At 41.2% G+C, this 17,045-nt stretch overlaps 1 protein-coding gene across 1 annotated transcript; it reads right to left on the bottom strand.

Moving 5' to 3' along the window:
* Window positions 1–319: 319 nt before the first annotated feature.
* LOC113405345 (perilipin-3-like) lies at window positions 320–7,982 on the bottom strand. The gene is made up of 7 exons (XM_026646479.1): window positions 7,920–7,982; window positions 6,796–6,991; window positions 4,249–4,331; window positions 3,612–3,897; window positions 2,180–2,379; window positions 864–992; window positions 320–670 (listed from the first exon to the last, which is right to left on the bottom strand). The coding sequence occupies exons 1-7, from the start codon at window positions 7,980–7,982 to the stop codon at window positions 320–322; spliced, it is 1,308 nt and encodes a 435-aa protein (XP_026502264.1).
* Window positions 7,983–17,045: the final 9,063 nt, after the last annotated feature.

The following is a 17,045-nucleotide window of genomic DNA, read 5'->3' on the forward strand; positions in this document are numbered from 1 at the left end:
AGGCAGCCAAACGATCATACACTAGACCTGATCATAGACTGTTTGCACATGCAGGAGTATAAGCGCCAACAATTGATTTGAGACAGCAAACATGGAAAAAGTCTCAGCATTTCAGAACAAAGGAGTTCCAGGCCCATTGAATTGGTCAAGAGAAACTGTATGGATGTCAGTTTCCTGCAAGGTAAAGGCAACAGGTTTATATTCTCTGAAGGATGTCAAACATAGGCTGAAGACTAAGACCTATAGGTCTGTCATGTCCTTTACAATGAGAGTTCAGAGCTTCTGTTGTCCTCCTTTGTCTAGAGGCAGCTAGGATAGTCTAGTCCTTCTCCACTTTATCATCCACTGCAGAGTCTCCAGATGGAGCAAAGGGTCCCACAATCCATGTGAGGGGAATGTTGTGCACCACATACTCCAGAAGCTCATTCAGAGACTCCTGTGCTTTGGTCACCTTCTCTCTGCTCTGGGAGAGGACACTGCTGGACAAATCCTGGAAGGAAGCAGCAGTAGAGAAGGAAGCATGGAGGTCTTCTAGGCCGCTTAGGATCTGCTGGACCCGGTCCTGCATATTGGCTGGGAGGCCCTGAATGCTGGATACTAGGGTGAGACAGATGGCCTGCAAGTGATGGATGATGCTACGTGAAACAGCCAGTGTCTGAGACTCAATCAGCTGTGAAGAAGCAAGTTAGCAATTAATGGGAGAAAAACCCATGTATAAAACATTCATACATTATAATTAGAGTGCACGGTTGAATGCATGACATCTGAATACTACCTCTGAATTTAACTACTAATAGTCCTGTGATTTAAACACTAGAGTTAACCTCAAATAATTCTAGACTGTTCTTCAGTAAGGGTGATACCTCTGGCTTTGCAGAGTCTTTGTCTTCATTTGCTCCTATCTCCCTCCTGCTCCACTCCTGCCACATTTGATTCAGCTTCTCTTGGCCATCATGAAGCTTCAGACCCACAGCCTCTTTAGCATAGTCAATCTGGAGAGATTAAAAGAAAAGAAAAAAAAAACGAGATGCTTGAAGTCTGACTTCAGTGAGAAACAGTAATGTCTTTAGAGGGCTGTGGATTCCTGTCAAAATTCTGTCACTCAATACAAAAAGGTTGGGATGCTTCTGCTGCCTTGGAGCGATGGCTCCTCTGGTTATTGGTAGATCACCCAGCCAGAGGCGGGACTAAGGGGAAAAAAAAAATGTCCTCTGGAATATGCCAAGTGATGGATATTTTAAAATAAGACTGACAGGAGACATCTGAGCTCTCCCCATCCCATGTCATAAGTTGTCCTGTATATCATACTAAATGTTTTCATGGAAACATTCATGAGAATCACAGCTCATTACAGGTCTGTTGACTATTGTAAGACAAGACCATCTTGCAGAGTACATGGGGGAGAAATCGAGTTCTGCAGTGTGCTGTGAGCCAGGCTAAACTTCTGCTACAGCTTTATTTTGACTAGAAGTTTAAGTGAACCAGCTACAAAATGGAATGTGTCAGTACAATGGCTGTGTCTTTTATATCTTACCTGGGAGACATGAAAGGCAACATCTTGTGTAAGAATGTTTGTTTAGTCTACTGAAGTGTTTAGCAATTGGATGTGTTGGCATCTCACGTTTTAGTGTACTCAGATCTCAAGGGGCAGTTTGTGTTTTAGAAGGTGTGATTTAGGTGGTCTGCAAGAGATGCTTTTAGATCAATTTCTTGTCCCCAGGATTTGATGGCAACACTGGAAGTGTCAGAATCAGTTTAAACTGAATCAGACTCTGGAGCAGAGGCTGGATTTCACAAGACATGGCTGGGAAAGTGAGTACATGGGGCCCTGCTTATGGTTGAGAGCTTTTTGCTTGCCTCTATTTCCTTAGTAGATACATGCACCACATGACAGGTGAATCTGAAAGTATTTGCAAGATTAAAAAAAAAAATTGGCAGTAAATCCTGAGGAAGTAGTATTTCTCCACCTCTCCAATCCCTCTTGCTTTTACAGACTGACCTGTGAAGAAGCAGGCTGTACCACCACAGCGACAATGCTCTAAGCCTTGCTATTGTAGGCAAATATAGGCATCCCACAGAAAGCTATTCATATATAGGGTTCATCACTATGCTTTCATCACTTATCCATGACAATGCTTTTAGGGGGAACCCCTCCCCCCCTATGATTTGCATTCCCTACCAGATCAATGGTTTGCTGAAGCTGGAAGAGGGCCTCCTTTGTACTTTGTCCAACTTGTTTCACCTTGCCCAGGGAGTGCTGGTAGGCCCGTTGGCGGAGTTTGGTTGAAAGGGAACCCAAACGTACATAGTAACTCTTTGGCTGTCTCTGCTGCTCTACTGAGGCCACTTCAAACCCCTCCAGAGATGTTGCAAGCTTAACTGAAAGGAATGAGAAGAACAAGGTTTAATCCTAGTCAAGGCTGAGAGTCAGATGAAGTACCATGGTGATGGGGGGGGGGGGGGGGGAGGAAGACAGGAGGCCATAATTTTGATCTGTTGTAATCACTCCCTGGTGCTAGGAATCCTTTCCCCAATTTGTGCTTGTGCAGCACAAACACATTCTTAGTTAACTCAGTACCCAGAGGATTTCATTTGATACATCAAAGGGCCAACAAGGCCACATAATTGAACTAAAATAGGATCAGTAATTTACAGCCAAGGACAGGTGTTTGTGTTAATCTAGTCACTAGAGGATTAGTATTTGTGCACTAGTGTAGTAAGAAGCAGACTCCCAATGACAGCGTATAATAGGGGCTATTCCAGTTACAGCAAAGTGCCTGCAGCCTGTCTCAGATCAGCCTCTTTAAATAGCTTTAGTACAAGATGATTGGGGGGGGCACGCAGGGGGGAAGAGTCATTATCTAGTGGAATAGCAGGCTAAAAAAGTTCATCATTGGAAAGGTCTGACAGGTTATCCAGATTAAGGAACTGCCTTTGAGAGCTGATCAACTAGTAAAGAGTTCATGCTGCTAAGATACCCTGTATTCAGAGTCCAGACCAACTGGGAAATCTATGCACTTAAGAGGAGATTTTATACAAATCATTACATAAGATGGGCTACAGTGAATCAACACTTGCATAGTACTCACCTGTTTAGAAAAGGAAGGGGAACAGGAGCAGTAAATAAAGCTTTAGCATCTATTGTATACAGTAAGCTTTGGGATGGTAGAGACCTAGATGTGTGAACAGTCACCATCAGCTCTGTAGTACCTGCAGGTATACCCCTACCCCTGAAATCTTAAATTAATTCAAGTTTGCTGCAGACAATGCAGTACTAGGAAGCCATGCCAATCAGCCCCATGTTATGGGCCAGAAGCGCAAAGGCTGCACCAGGTAGCCTCAGTGAAGACATGTTAATTAGCATCTTGAGATTAGAGATGTATGTTCATTTTGGTAGAGTCAGTTGTAGTTCTGATCCTGCATGCCAACACCCTCCCCCACTCCCGGTTGAATGCATGCTTTATGGGAGGGATGTTTGTGAAGATACTGTAAGTGGCAGATAATTATACAATTAAGGTATGAGTAGACATTTAACATTAGAAAAATTGAGATTCTCCAGGAAGTCAGGGTTATATCTCCTAGATTTAGTGTACTGGGAAGAGTGCACTGACCTAATTCTTCATCTGTTATTGGGAGGTAGAAGTCCACCAGTTCCTCTGATTTCCCCAACAATGTGTCAATGCTGCTCACAACCTTCTGCCCCACACTTGATTCCATGACAGCACTCATGCTGCTAGTCATTACAGATCTGGTGGCATCCATACTACCCTGCACAGTCTCTTTTGTCTTGCCCATCATTCCAGTTACTACATCCTTTGCTTCTGTGACAGCACTGACAACTGCATCCTTGGTGCCTGTTACTGTGGAAGATACAAGCTCCTTGGTGTTTGAGATCACCTAGAAAAAAAAAAAAGTGGTGTTAACAACAGATTATGAATGGGTACAAGAGTGGTTTTAGTGGGGATGTGCCATGCTCTGTCCATACAGTTTTTTAGTCTTAGGCTTCAGCACCAAATTCACTTCCTTATTTTCCACTAGTAGTTTCTTCCAGCAGAAGAGCCTTCATTTGGGGCAGCTCCTTACTGCCAGCCTTTGTTTCAAGGCAGCCATGTGGTTTGGCCAAGGCCTTATGACCAGGGACTGCTCCCATGACTGACATCAGAATCCACTCATTTAGATTATTCTAATCAAAGTAAGACTGCTGCATCCTTCTGTCCAATAGTTCTCTTGACAAAAAAAAAAAGTTACCTTATCAGCTGGCTGTTGAAGGATTGGCAGTTTCTCCTCCAGCTTGTTCAGTCCTTTGCAGGCATATTCGTTTACTGCTGCAACTGTAAAAAGCCAACTTTAGTCCCTCAAAGTTCCTTTCAGTTTTAGCAGAGTTCCCTGGAGTATCAGAGAAAGCTTGGAACTGGGACAACTGATTTCAAGAGACTAAGTCAGAGGAGGTCCTGTTACAATGTTTACAGTACCTAGACAAATGGGATCTGGACTGTATCATTTAAGACACAGAGGTGCTCCCATACTACAAATAAGCTGATTGTGGGTGAGAAGTCTATGGCTTGCTATACCTCTAGGAAGAGCCTGTCAGTAAGTTAATGTTTAATTATGCAGGCAGTTTGGAAAGAATGTTTTAGAATCATAGGACTGGAAGGGACATTGAGAGGTTATCTAGTCCAGTCCCCTGCACTCATGGCAGAAGTATTATCTATACCATCCTTGATAGGTGTTTGTCTAACCTGCTCTTAAACGCTTTACTAAAGTCAAGATATGCCATGACTACTGCTTCCCTCTGGCCCCCAAGGCTCGTTACCCTGTCAAAGAAAGCCATCAGGTTGTTTGGGCATGATTTGTTCTTGACAAATCCATGCTGACTATTAACTTATCACCTTATTATCTGCTATTGTAAATTATAAGTTAGTAAAGCCCTACTTAACTTGTGATATTGAGGCTTCCACACTATGAGGCTTCTGCAACATTAGGCTTTTGCTGCAATTTTGCCTGTAGGAGCTCTGTGCTACTGCTGACAGCAACCCCCCCTACCCCTACTCTCAGCTGTGTGGAAAATTGCAGAACAGTAATGACTTAATTACTGCAAATAAGGGCCATTACTACTTTTCTGCAATTTTCCCATACCTTGTCCACAACTGAGCCACAATTTTGACAATCATCCCACAATTCAAGTAGGGCCTACAAATTAGTGTGTTTGGCTACGGTAACTCAAACTAGGTTTTTAATGTTGCTATATTGCCTTTAGAATCTAAAAAAAAATTGATCCTGCTCTCCATTAAGTCATGACAATAGCAAGACCTTTGTCTTCAAATTAAGGAATCTGAACAGTGAATCAGATTAGGGCTGAAGAGACCTCAGGTGGTCAGCTAGTCCAACCCCCTGCTCAAAGCAGGACCAACCCCCAACTAAATCATCCCAGCCAGGGCTTTGTCAAGCCGGGCCTTAAAAGCCTCTAAGGATGTAGATTCCACCACCTCCCTAGGTAATGCATTCCAGTGCTTCACCACCCTCCTAGGGAAATAGTGTTTCCTAATATCCAACCTAGACCTCCCCCACTCCAATTTGAAACCATTGCTTTTTGTTCTATCAATAGATTAGCTCCATCCTCTTTGGAACCCCCCCCCCCCTTCAGATAATTGAAGGCTGCTATCAAATCCCGCCTCACTCTTCTCTTCTGTAGAAGAAACAAGCCCAGTTCCCTCAGCCTCTCCTCATAAGTCATGTGCCCCAGCCCCCTAATCATTTTTGTTGCCCTCCATTGAACTCTCTCCAATTTGTCCACATCCTTTCTGTATTGGGGCCCAAAACTGGATGCAATGCTCCAGATGTGGCCTCACCAGTGAGGAATAGAGGGGAATAATCACTTCGCTCGATCTGCTGGCAATGCTCCTACTAATGCAGTGCAATATGCCATTAGCTTTCTTGGCAACAAGGACACACAGTTGATTCATATCCAGCTTCTCATCCACTCTAATCTCCAGGTCCTTTTCTGCAGAACTGCCACTTAGCCAGTTGGTCTCCAGCCTGTAGCGGTGCATGGGATTCTTCTGTCCTAAGTGTAGGACTCTGCACTTGTCCTTGTTGAACCTCAGATTTCTTTTGGCCCAATCCTCCAGTTTGTCTTGACAGTGGTTTTATTTATGGACATTTGTCAGATTTATCTGTCCTGGCAAAACCACATCTCAATGAAAACTGCTTAAGGTTTACCTTCTGTACTGCTGGCTGCATTTCATCTGATGTGTGCAATTGATTTTTGTAGGCCAGTACTGTAGTATTTAAGGTTATGCTTTAGCTGGTTAAGTTACCCAGCAGTTTATTGGCTGGTAAGTAAGCTGTCAACTTGGACAGGAGTAGATCAACTTACTGTAGGTTTTACAGATTTGACTGTAAAGCTGAGCAATATTTGTTTGGCATATTTACTAATAAGACAGAATTTGTCAGTTTTGATGAGCAAAGTTGCCAAAGGTCAAGACAAAACCCAACTGCCAAGAGTAAAAACCTATAAGGAAAGACCTGTTAATAGTTTTCTGCCATCCCTCCTGTTTGTCTGCATGTTTATTTACATTGTGGGTTTTTCAGAGCAGGATTGGTCTTAAATGTCTATGTTGCCTAGTAGTTTTGGATGCTATATAAAATATTTTATTATCCTCTTCTTTGGAGGTGATGTCAGCACATACAGAGCAAACCTGCACTATTTCACATGGAAACGATGCTTCACCTTCAGCTCCCTCCCAATATGCCTTTTTGCAGAAATGCCCATCACCCAGGTACAGCATTACTCACTCTGAGGTTCAAGCGTGGTCAGAATTGGTTGTACACCATCAACTGCAGCAGTAGCAATTGTCTTTGCTCCCATCTCTGCAACACCACAGACTGACTTGATGAGTGAATGGTCTTCTTTAGTGGCAGTGTAAGTAGTAGAAACCTTGTCATAGGTAGAGCTGACCAGTGGCAGATTGGCCACCCTACTCACTACACTCTAAGAAAGGGAAGAACGTTAGAGTCCAGCTGGTTAAACAGATTCTCAGTAACACTTGCACAGATACCCTTTCCCATCTGAGAATCTTAGGGCTGTTGAATCAGTACCACCTAACTTTTTCAGGGACTCCAGCAAAGGTTTAGTTTTTCCTTCAGATACCTCCTTATGGTAGTTTTAGTGCCCAGAAGTATTTTGCTGAGAGGCCTTGCAATTTAGCAAGAACTAATCTATCACTTGCAGTTAGTTTTGCAAGTCTGTTCCTGGGATAGAACTAGAATGTTTGCAGACTGAAGAGAGACTTATGTCAGGATGTCCCACCTAAGATGCTCTACTAGCCTATAAAGTCCAGGAAAGCAATCTTGTTTAGACTCATTTAAGGTGCTACTATCCACACCTGTAGGCAGTGTTGAAGCTTGCCAATAGTGTACAGTAGTTTGATCAGTAGGTACAATTAGCACCAATCACACACAAAAAGGTAGGACTCTTCCTTCACCAATCCCAAGAAAGCTTCAGATAATAGATAAGATTGTGGCATGAGCTGAAGCTTTGGGGACCCCCTATCAGCTACCAATTATGCTCAACTCCCAGTGAAGTCAGGCTCTGACAGACCCAAAGGGAACATGTTCCAGAGTTGAAGACTACACATTAGAGAGATCTGATGTGATTTCATTCCAAGTTCATTCTGGCAGTGGTTGTGTTGTCATTTCTAGTTTAACACATGAATTAGTTTAAGGCAAGAAGGGACCATTGTGACCTAGTCTGGTCCTGCAACAGACAGGCTGTAGAATTTCATCCAGTAGTTTATTCCCATGTCTTCTGGAAGAATTAAAGTATTTCTTTTAGAAACACCCAATCTGATTGTGGTTATATAGGCTAGTTTACAAGCCTGCTTTAATTCTACCTACTTAGCAACCAATAGTGTACCTACCTGATGCTCCTGATCAACAGTCTCTAGGAAAGCAGCATTTGTTTTGTTTTCGTCTATAGACATGATGAAGTTAGATATCACTGAAAAGGAATGAAAAAGGTGAGGCATTTTATCCTGAGCCATACCATTCTCTGCAAGATAGAGCTCTAAGTACAACAGGCTAAAGATTGCCATCTACTCCTTCCTGCTTTCAAAGCTTATTGTGAAAAAAAGGGGCATTAGATAGTAGCAAGTGCTGTTCCAAATACACAGAGGGGAAGGGGGGGGGGGGAGAAGGAGAGAGTTTGCATCTACCAGGAAAGAAGTCATCAGGAGAATTTGAGAGGATAGCATATTGCACCTGACATGATATAATCTATTAGGAGAAAAGACATGCCCAGCAATTCTTCGGTTTCCTAGAAGTGTAAGAATCACTTAGGAGGTGCTAGTTTCTTTAGTTCTGGTCACAAGGTCAGTCCCACCTTCCTAATTGGAAGATTAGTGTAGAACTTTGTAAGTGGGGCCAGGTGTTGTTACTCACTCAGATAGGGCCAGCTCTGGGAGTATGCAAATACTGACCACCAGAGGGTCAGCCTTTCGTATGTCCAGTTACAGGGTTGCTTCTGACAGGTGGTTAGGGCTAGGTCAGCAGTACACAGTGGGCCTTTTTTTTTTTTTTTTTTTTAAACTTTGAGGTAGTGGGCAAACCCCCTAACAGTAACTTTATTTAGCCAAAGGAGTTGAGACTCCTTAGTCCATCTCATCTGTTCAGATGGAGATAACTACACAAACTAAAAAGGGAATATCGAGGGTTACAGTTGAATTGTGTTTGGCAGACAATTATTGTACCACTTCCATGTGAATTTGATTTCCGGAAGACTTATTCAGAGAAGTTTGTCTCAATTGGAATTTCTATTCTGACTTTCAAGGTCACCCATTGCCTCCCCACATTCAGATGGGCATTTCTTCTGATTTTGTTGGAGAGTCAAAGAAGTCAAGACATCACCACATTAGTGTTAGTTTGGCCTCTAAAAGAGCTAGTACACCGTATAAATATAAATTAGGACTTTCCATAGCCATCTAGTCCAATATACTGTCTCCAGCAATGGGTAGAGCCAGATGTACTGTTCTGAATTAACATTTATATGGGAAGATGAGGTTCTTAACCCAATAACTGATTGCTGGGCATTGGGTGCTGAAGCACAAGTCTAGTTATCCTTAGTTACCACCATGCTAGCATGCAAGTCTAAATGTTTAGCATTGCTAAGCTCTTTCCCAGTATGTCACAACAAATTGGAGAGAGTCCAGCGGAGGGCAACAAAAAACTAGGGGGCTGGGGCATATGACTTATGAGTAGAGACTGAGGGAACTGGGCTTATTTAGTCTGCAGAAGAGAAGAGAGGAGGAAGGCTGCTATCAAATCCAATTACCTGAAGGGGGGTTCCAAAGAGGATGAGTTTGGCTGTTCAGTGGTGGCAGATGACAGAACAAGGAGCAATGGTCTCAAGTTGCAGTGGGGGGAAGGTCTAGGTTGGATAATAGGAAACACTATTTCACTAGGAGGGTGGTGAAACACTGGAATGGGTTACCTAGGAAGGTGGTGAAATCTCCATCCTTAGAGGTTCTTAAGGTCAGGCTTGACAAAGCCCTGGCTGGGATGATTTAGTTGGGGTTGGTCTAGATGACCTCCTGAGGTCTCTTCCAACTCTAATATTCTATGATACACAATGCATTACCAACCTATAGAACTTGCTGTAAGAGGTACATAGTTTTAAATGAGTTCCTGTATAGTTTTTCCAAAATTTCCACCACATTTAAAAAACAAACAAAAAAAAAAACACAAAAAAAGCCACACAACTAGACAGCCCTAATTTTTTAATCTGTTCATATGGAAGTTTAAATGGCTTAGATACTGTGACAGCTGTGTGATCCTTTTGACTCTCCCTCTCCCATATATGACTAGAAATGAACACTGTATTTGAGGTTAGCTTTTAACACCAGTTTACATAGCAATACAAGTTCAGCCTTTTGCATTCATTTCAGTGTTATATCTTTTTTTTTAAATCAGTACTACACTTTTTGTTGGTCTCTTCCTAATATACTAAAGTATATTTAGAACACCGTTGGATATGTTGATGTTGAGACTCCCAACATGTATTATCATGTATTTGATTACATAGATTTGACCCATCCTAGCTTCTTTGTTTTCAAGATCACTGACATGCTTCATGCATCTAGTTTTAGACTAAAATTGATGTCTATTAGTTCCTCCTCCCCAACTGCTGACTGCTCACCCCCTGCTGCAGCCTAGTACATTAAATATTAACTATGTTGAACAGTGGAATGCTTCACTTCTGGTCAGTTTTCAGACTAAGAAGTTTATCCTCAGTTTCCTCTTAACCAATTTAGAATTCAGGACAGATCTTTGCTTCTCACTGCATTAGTTTATTTTGCTTAATAACTTCTTGTGAAGCACTCTCAAGAGCCTTCTGAAAAACCTAAGTAACTTATCTACCACTTCTGCTTTCTCCACTAGGCCCTCAAAGAATTAATAGGTTTGAAAGGATAATTTCCCCATACAAAAGCCACACTTGTGGCTTATTTAGATTTTAAACCTGGCTTTAGTTTGCCCAGTAGTCAAGTTCATTTTTACTGGTCTGAGTTCCCAGGATGATTTGGTAGCACATTTTTAGGAGTTATACCAGCTATCAAATATTAGCACACTTCAAAATTAGATTTCACATCTGTTATAAGTTCAGCCACTTTGTCACATTGCTACCCTGTCCTCTAACTTACTGTAACTTGATAAATCTATTAATATCTTAAGAGGATGTGTTGGAAGAAACTAGAACCAAAAAAAAAGGTCATGGAATGAATCCCTGGTAGTTTCTCATGTGTCACTGCTATTAGATGCAACTTTCTTAAGCTGCATCAGGTATCTCTACACCATTTTTATATATAGTGTATAGTAATACTTTATACACAACCTCTGTTTTCCCCCTCAAGCTTCCATTTGTAGGAGTATAGGTTTAGTATTACCCATCTGAATAGTTAGATTTAAAAACAGGGTTCCACTCAATGGATTTGGAAGCTCCAGTGCCCTACTGCAACAATCTCACATTGCTAATTGCCTGTTCCTTTGGTGAATTAACAAAATCCACATTTGGGAGCAAGTCATACCTGGTTAAGAAGAACTAGATTGGCCCAAGGCTCGATTGCTTCTTAAATTAGAGGATTAGTAAAAGGTTTTGAATCTTGATTTTCAGTTTCATGGGTTCAAACAATTTGGCCACTTGTTATACTGTGACAATGAAACATACTGAGAAGAATAAGTGACATTCACCCATTTAACAATTATTTAGAGCTAGTATGGTTTTTGGTTAAAAATCTCAATCACATCAGCGACATGTTTTGTACCAGCACAGAAAACAAAAATGGAAAGCTCCCTACGGCAGGGAAAACACCAGTGGCCCAACACTGTAGCATTTAATTTCAGAAAAGGGAACTACACAAAAATGAGGTTAGTTAAGCAGAAGTTTAAAGCTACAGCACCCAAAGTAAAATCCCTGCAAGTGGCATGGAAACTTTTTAAAGACACCATAATAGAGGCGCAACTTAAATGTATACCCCAAATTAAAATAAAACACCATAGTAATAACCAAAAGAGCACAAAAGTAAAAGAAGCATTGAGAGGCAAAAAGACCTCCTTTAAAAAAGTAGAAATTAAATCCTGGTGAGGAAGATAGAAAGGAGAATAAATTCTGGCAAATGAAGTGTAAAAATATGATTAGGAAGGCCAAAAAAGAATTTGAAGAACAGCTAGCCAAATATTCAAACATGTAAGAGCAATTTTTTTAAATTATATCAGAAGCAGGAAGCTTGCTAAACAACCAGGGGGCCACTGGACGATCAAGATGCTAAAGGAGCACTTAAGGACGATAAGGCCATTGCAGAGAAGCTAAATGAATTCTTTGCTTTGGTCTTCACAGTTGAAGATGAGGGAGATTCCCAAACCTGAGCCATTCTTTTTAAGTGACAAATCAGAGGAACTGTCCCAGATTAAAGTGTTAGAGGAAGTTTACCAATTTGTTCCAAAACTAAGTCAATAAGTCACCAGGACCAGATGGTATTAACCCAAGAGTTCTGAAGGAAATCAAATGTGAAATTGCAGGACTACTAACTATAGTCTGTAACCGATCATTTAAATCGGCTTCTGTACCAAATGACTGGAGGATAGCTAATGTGATGCCAATTTTTAAGAAGGGCTCCAGAGGGGATTCCAGCAATTACAGGCTGGTAAGCCTGACTTCAGTACCATGCCAACAGGTTGAAGCTATAGTAAAGAACAAAATTGTCAGACACATAGATGAACATAATTTATTGGGGAAGAGTCAACATGGTTTTTGTAAAGGGAAATCATGCCTCACCAATCTACTAGAATTCTTTGAGGGAGGTAAACAAGCATGTGGACAAGGGGGATCCAGTGGATATAGTGTATTTAGATTTTCGGAAAGCCTTTGACAAGATCCCTCAAAGGCTATTAAGGAAAGTAAGCTGCCATGGGATAAGAGGGAAGGTTCTCTCATGGACTGGTAACTGGTTAAAATGTAGGAAACAAAGGGTAGAAACAAATTGCCAGTTTTCAGAATGGTGAGAGGTAATAGTGGTGTCCCCCAGGGATCTGTATTGGGACAGTCCTATTCATAAATGATTTGGAAAAAAGGGGTAAACAAACAGCGAGGTGGCAAAATGTGCCGAGGATACAAAATTGCTCAGGATTGTAGTTCAGTCCCAGGAAGACTAAGAGCTACGAAAGGATCTCTCAAAACTGGGTGCGCAAAAAAAATAAAAATAAAAAATCCAATGTTGATAAATGCAAAGTAATGCATTGGAAAACAAACCCAACTATACATATAAAATGATGGTGTCTAAATTAGCTGTTACTACTCAAGAAACATCTTTGAGTCATTGTGGATAGTTCTCTGAAAATATCCACTCAATGTGCAGCAGCAGTCAAAAATCAAAAACAAAAAAACAGAACATTGGGAATCATTAAGAAAGGGATAGATAGTAAAACAGAAAATACCACATTGCCTCTGTATAAAGGCATAGTATGCCCACATCGTGAATACGGTGTGCAGATGTGGTTACCCCATTACAAAATAAATATATATATATATTTATTTATATTTTAGACATAGAAAGGTTCAGAAAAGGGCAACAAAAATGATTGGGGTATGGAACAACTGCTGTATGAGGAGAGATAAGACTGGCACTTTTCAGCTTGGAAAAGAGATGACGGGGGGGAGAAGAGAGATAGGATAGAGGTCTATAAAATCATAACTGGTGTGGAGAAAGTAAATAAGGAAGTGTTATTTACTCCTTCTCATGACAAGATCTAGGAGCCACCAAATGAAATTAATAGGTAATCAGTTTAAAACAAACAAAAGGAAGTATTTTTTCCACACAACACACAGTCAACCTGTGGAACTCCTTGCTAGAGAACGTTGTGAAGGCCAAGACTGTAACATGGTTAAAAAAAAACTAGATAAATTCATACAGCATAGGCCCATCAATGACCATTAGTCAAGATGTGATATATGCCATCATGTGCCAGCAATGCCCCTCTGCCATGTACATTGGCCAAACCGGACAGTCTCTACGCAAAAGAATTAATGGACACAAATCTGACATCAGGAATCATGATACTCAAAAACCAGTGGGAGAACACTTTAACCTGTCTGGCCATTCTATGACAGACCTGCGGGTGGCTATCTTAAAACAGAAAAACTTCAAAAACAGACTCCAACGAGAGACTGCTGAGCTGGAATTGATATGCAAACTAGACAATCAACTCAGGGCTAAATAGGGATTGGGAATGGCTGAGCCATTACAAACATTGAATCTATCTCCCCTTGTAAGTATTCTCACACTTGCTTCTTATCAAACTGTCTGTACTTGGCTACCTTGATTATCACTTCAAAAGTTTTTTTTCTCTTACTTAATTGGCCTCTCAGAGTTGGTAAGACAATTCCCACCTGTTCATGCTCTCTGTATGTGTGTATATATATATCTCCTCAATATGTTTCACTCAATATGCATCCGAAGAAGTGGGTTGTAGCCCACGAAAGCTTATGCTTTAATAAATTTGTTAGTCTCTAAGGTGCCACAAGTACTCCTGTTCTTCCCATTAGTCAAGATGGGCAGGGACGGTGTCCCTAGTCTGTTTGCTAGAAGCTGGGAATGGATCACTTAATGATTACCTGTTCTGTTTATTCCTTCTGGGGTACATGGCATTGGCCACTATCAGAAGACAGGATACTGGGCTAGATAGACTTTTGGTATGACCTAGTATGGCCACTCTTATGTTACATTTTTGATGAATCCTGATTAGTCCCCAGTTTCTTACCTTAAGGCCTAAGGCATTGGGATGAGCAGGTTTAGATTTTTATAGCCAGAGCTTAGTTTAAGTACTGCTGTTGTTAATATGTTTTACTCCTCATCTACTGCTAGCTTTCTAGAGAGCAAATAAGCCAGGTTTCATAACATGCACACCAAACAGAAATAACTTATTTGTTACTTATTCTGCTACCAACATAAGAAAACATTCCTTAATACTAGAATTAAAAAGTCTCAAACTAGTTTTAAATAATTACATTTTACTGTTCTACCCAACTAACACCATAACCCCCATAATACATTAAAGTCACACTCACCTGACTTTTCCTACTTGTCTCATACACTGCCCTAGAGAAGTAACACTTGTTCAGCTTTTATATGAGACTAGTGATGTCATCACAGGGTGTAGCAAACTGGCAATGTGGGAAAGCAATCAGAAAATGGCAGTCTCCACCCTGACTAATGAGGGCTGGAACCTGTGGTGTGCTCAACAATTATCCTTCCTCCCTCCAGAGTAGGAGCTTCTGCTCCACTCCAGTCGCACCTGGTCCAGCTTCTCCTGACTATTGTGAAGCTTCTGATCATTTCCCGTAGTTCATTTTCAGCCTAGAGAGGGACAAGGGATTCAAGAGCTTGAAGGGAGATAGAGCAAAAAAGGATCAAGGAAAGAAGCCAGAGCTATATGATTTTCCACCCACTACACACACTGACCCTTTAAGGACAGGGTCTTTTCAGAACCCAGGTTAAGATGACATTACTGCAGTAAGGTTGCTAGAGTGAAGGAAAACAAAATGGTCTGAACATGTATGGAAATCTTGCAAAAGGGTAATACTAGCACATATTTATGGTTAGGGCAATCTCATAGTTAATCTCAAAATAGCTCTAGGAAGAGTGTTTTAAAGAAAGGGGGAAGGGATTCTTTTCCCTACCAAGTCAATTGTTAGATGAAGGTGAGAAACGTCCTCTGGGTGCTTTCCCTGGCGGGTCTCACCTTGTCCAGGGGCGGTTAATAGGCAATGGAGTTTGGTTAAAAGGGAACTCAAACACAACATGTGTTAAGGAGTCACAGTATACTGCCCAATTGCATGGGGACTCTTGGGCTTCTGCGTTGCCACATAATCAGAGTCAGGGATGTAGATAGCTAGCTGAAGGTGTCTTTACAGTTAGGATGAGAAATCAGTTGAGAATTTGAATTTTATTACTGCTAACTTCAGGATCATAACCTACACATAAATGTGCCAAGCAGCTATGGTGGCAGTTTTCCAGTCTATGTACCTGTAATGGGGTATCCTATCAGTCTGGTATCAAGGAGACTCTACATATGGGGTCACTCAAGAAGAGGTAAGTTACAAAACTCCTTTTTCAGTAGGGTTGCTTTGCCGTCATCCAAGACCAGGCAGGAAAGAGTTAAAAGGCCAGGCAGGTCAGCCAATCAACACTCATCAGCCAAGCTGGATGGACCTGTCCTTTAAACTAGACTGGGAGCATAGTAAAGGCAGATATAGATAGTGACTTTAGGTCAGGAGGAGAATGTGCTGGTTCAGACTAAGAATGGGTTTGCTCAGGCTGACTGGCTTTTGCAGTGTGGAGAGGGGAAACATTTTCAGTTTTGACCAGCTTTACCATTACAAATATAAGGTAAAGTACAATTTTATTATGAGCTCCTGTGATTTCCCCCCCCCATCATATCTGATGCTCTTTTAATATTGTTTTCTTACTGCCTTAGCTTTTGCAGCAAAGTGATTATATGACAATTGTTTTTTTGCTTGCTTTTTTAAAATAAAATAAAGCTTCCAGCCCTTATGGTTAAGGAGAAAAGTTTGAAAAATGTGAATCTTCAAAGCTCAGAAATCTGAAGACACAAATTTAAAAAGTATTTGACTTAAAAAACATAATTTTAAGGGGGCTTCCCCATAACTTTTGAATGAGTGTTGTTAGAAATAGTGAGTCTTAATACATTTTAATTTGAATAAAGATACTGTCAGTAATTAAACATGCTAGAATCTATGATGTTAACATTTCAGGATATGGCCTCAGAGGAATTAATAATAGGTTAGAAGGAGTAGTAAAGCTGTACCGTTGGGTAGGAAGGTATTTTCCATCTCAGATCCTGAACTCCTCACATTCAGAGCCCTTATATTAACTATCTGGAAATGGCTTTTAGGCACAAATTTGTTGTTAATGTATAGATGTCAACTACTTAGACTCCTTCTAGTGGTCTTAGTTTAGCTCACGGCAGCAGCAGAGAAGAGGTTAGGTTTTTTTGGCCTGAGTCTCTTCTTTCTTGCATTAATTGGAGCTACTCATGATGTATATCAATGTAAGCAACAGAAGAACTGGACTTCTGAACTGTGCTTTATATCTGAGCTAGCTAGCTAGTACTCAACCCCTTGGGTACACTAATGGGTTAAGTGGCTACACCTCCGACTGTGATGTTGTATGGTCATACAGTGTTTTTGTGCTGGCTTTTAGGCCAGTATAAAAGCAGGAAAACAAGCTGTTTTACAGCAGTGGGCCTACGTACTGTATGTGTGTGTAACTCATGTACCTAATAGGGAGATGTCTCTTTAAGAGACCCATTGGGGGAGGTAGGAGTGAGTTGTGTCTGGGTCATTTTTCTTCCCTTCCATTTCCGATTTTCTTATTGTGGACAAAAGCATGGGGTCATTTGAGATTCAGATCAGACGTGTCCCCTACTCCCCATCACCTCATTATGTGGAAGGGCCCAAACAGTTAGGCTAGTCTACA

This window comes from Terrapene carolina, unplaced genomic scaffold (genome assembly GCF_002925995.2).
Source record: "Terrapene carolina triunguis isolate 2854851 unplaced genomic scaffold, T_m_triunguis-2.0 Scaffold35098, whole genome shotgun sequence".
In the NCBI taxonomy this organism is placed as follows: Eukaryota; Metazoa; Chordata; order Testudines; family Emydidae; genus Terrapene; species Terrapene triunguis.

Coding starts and splice junctions, on each gene's coding strand:
- LOC113405345 (XM_026646479.1), bottom strand. CDS start 7,982: ATGTCTATAGACGAAAACAAAACAAATGCTGCTTTCCTAGAGACTGTT. Junction 6,992..7,919: donor CTGTTGATCAGGAGCATCAG/GTAGGTACACTA, acceptor TCCCTTTCTTAG/AGTGTAGTGAGTAGGGTGGC. Junction 4,332..6,795: donor GACCACGCTTGAACCTCAGA/GTGAGTAATGCT, acceptor GGCTTTTTACAG/TTGCAGCAGTAAACGAATAT.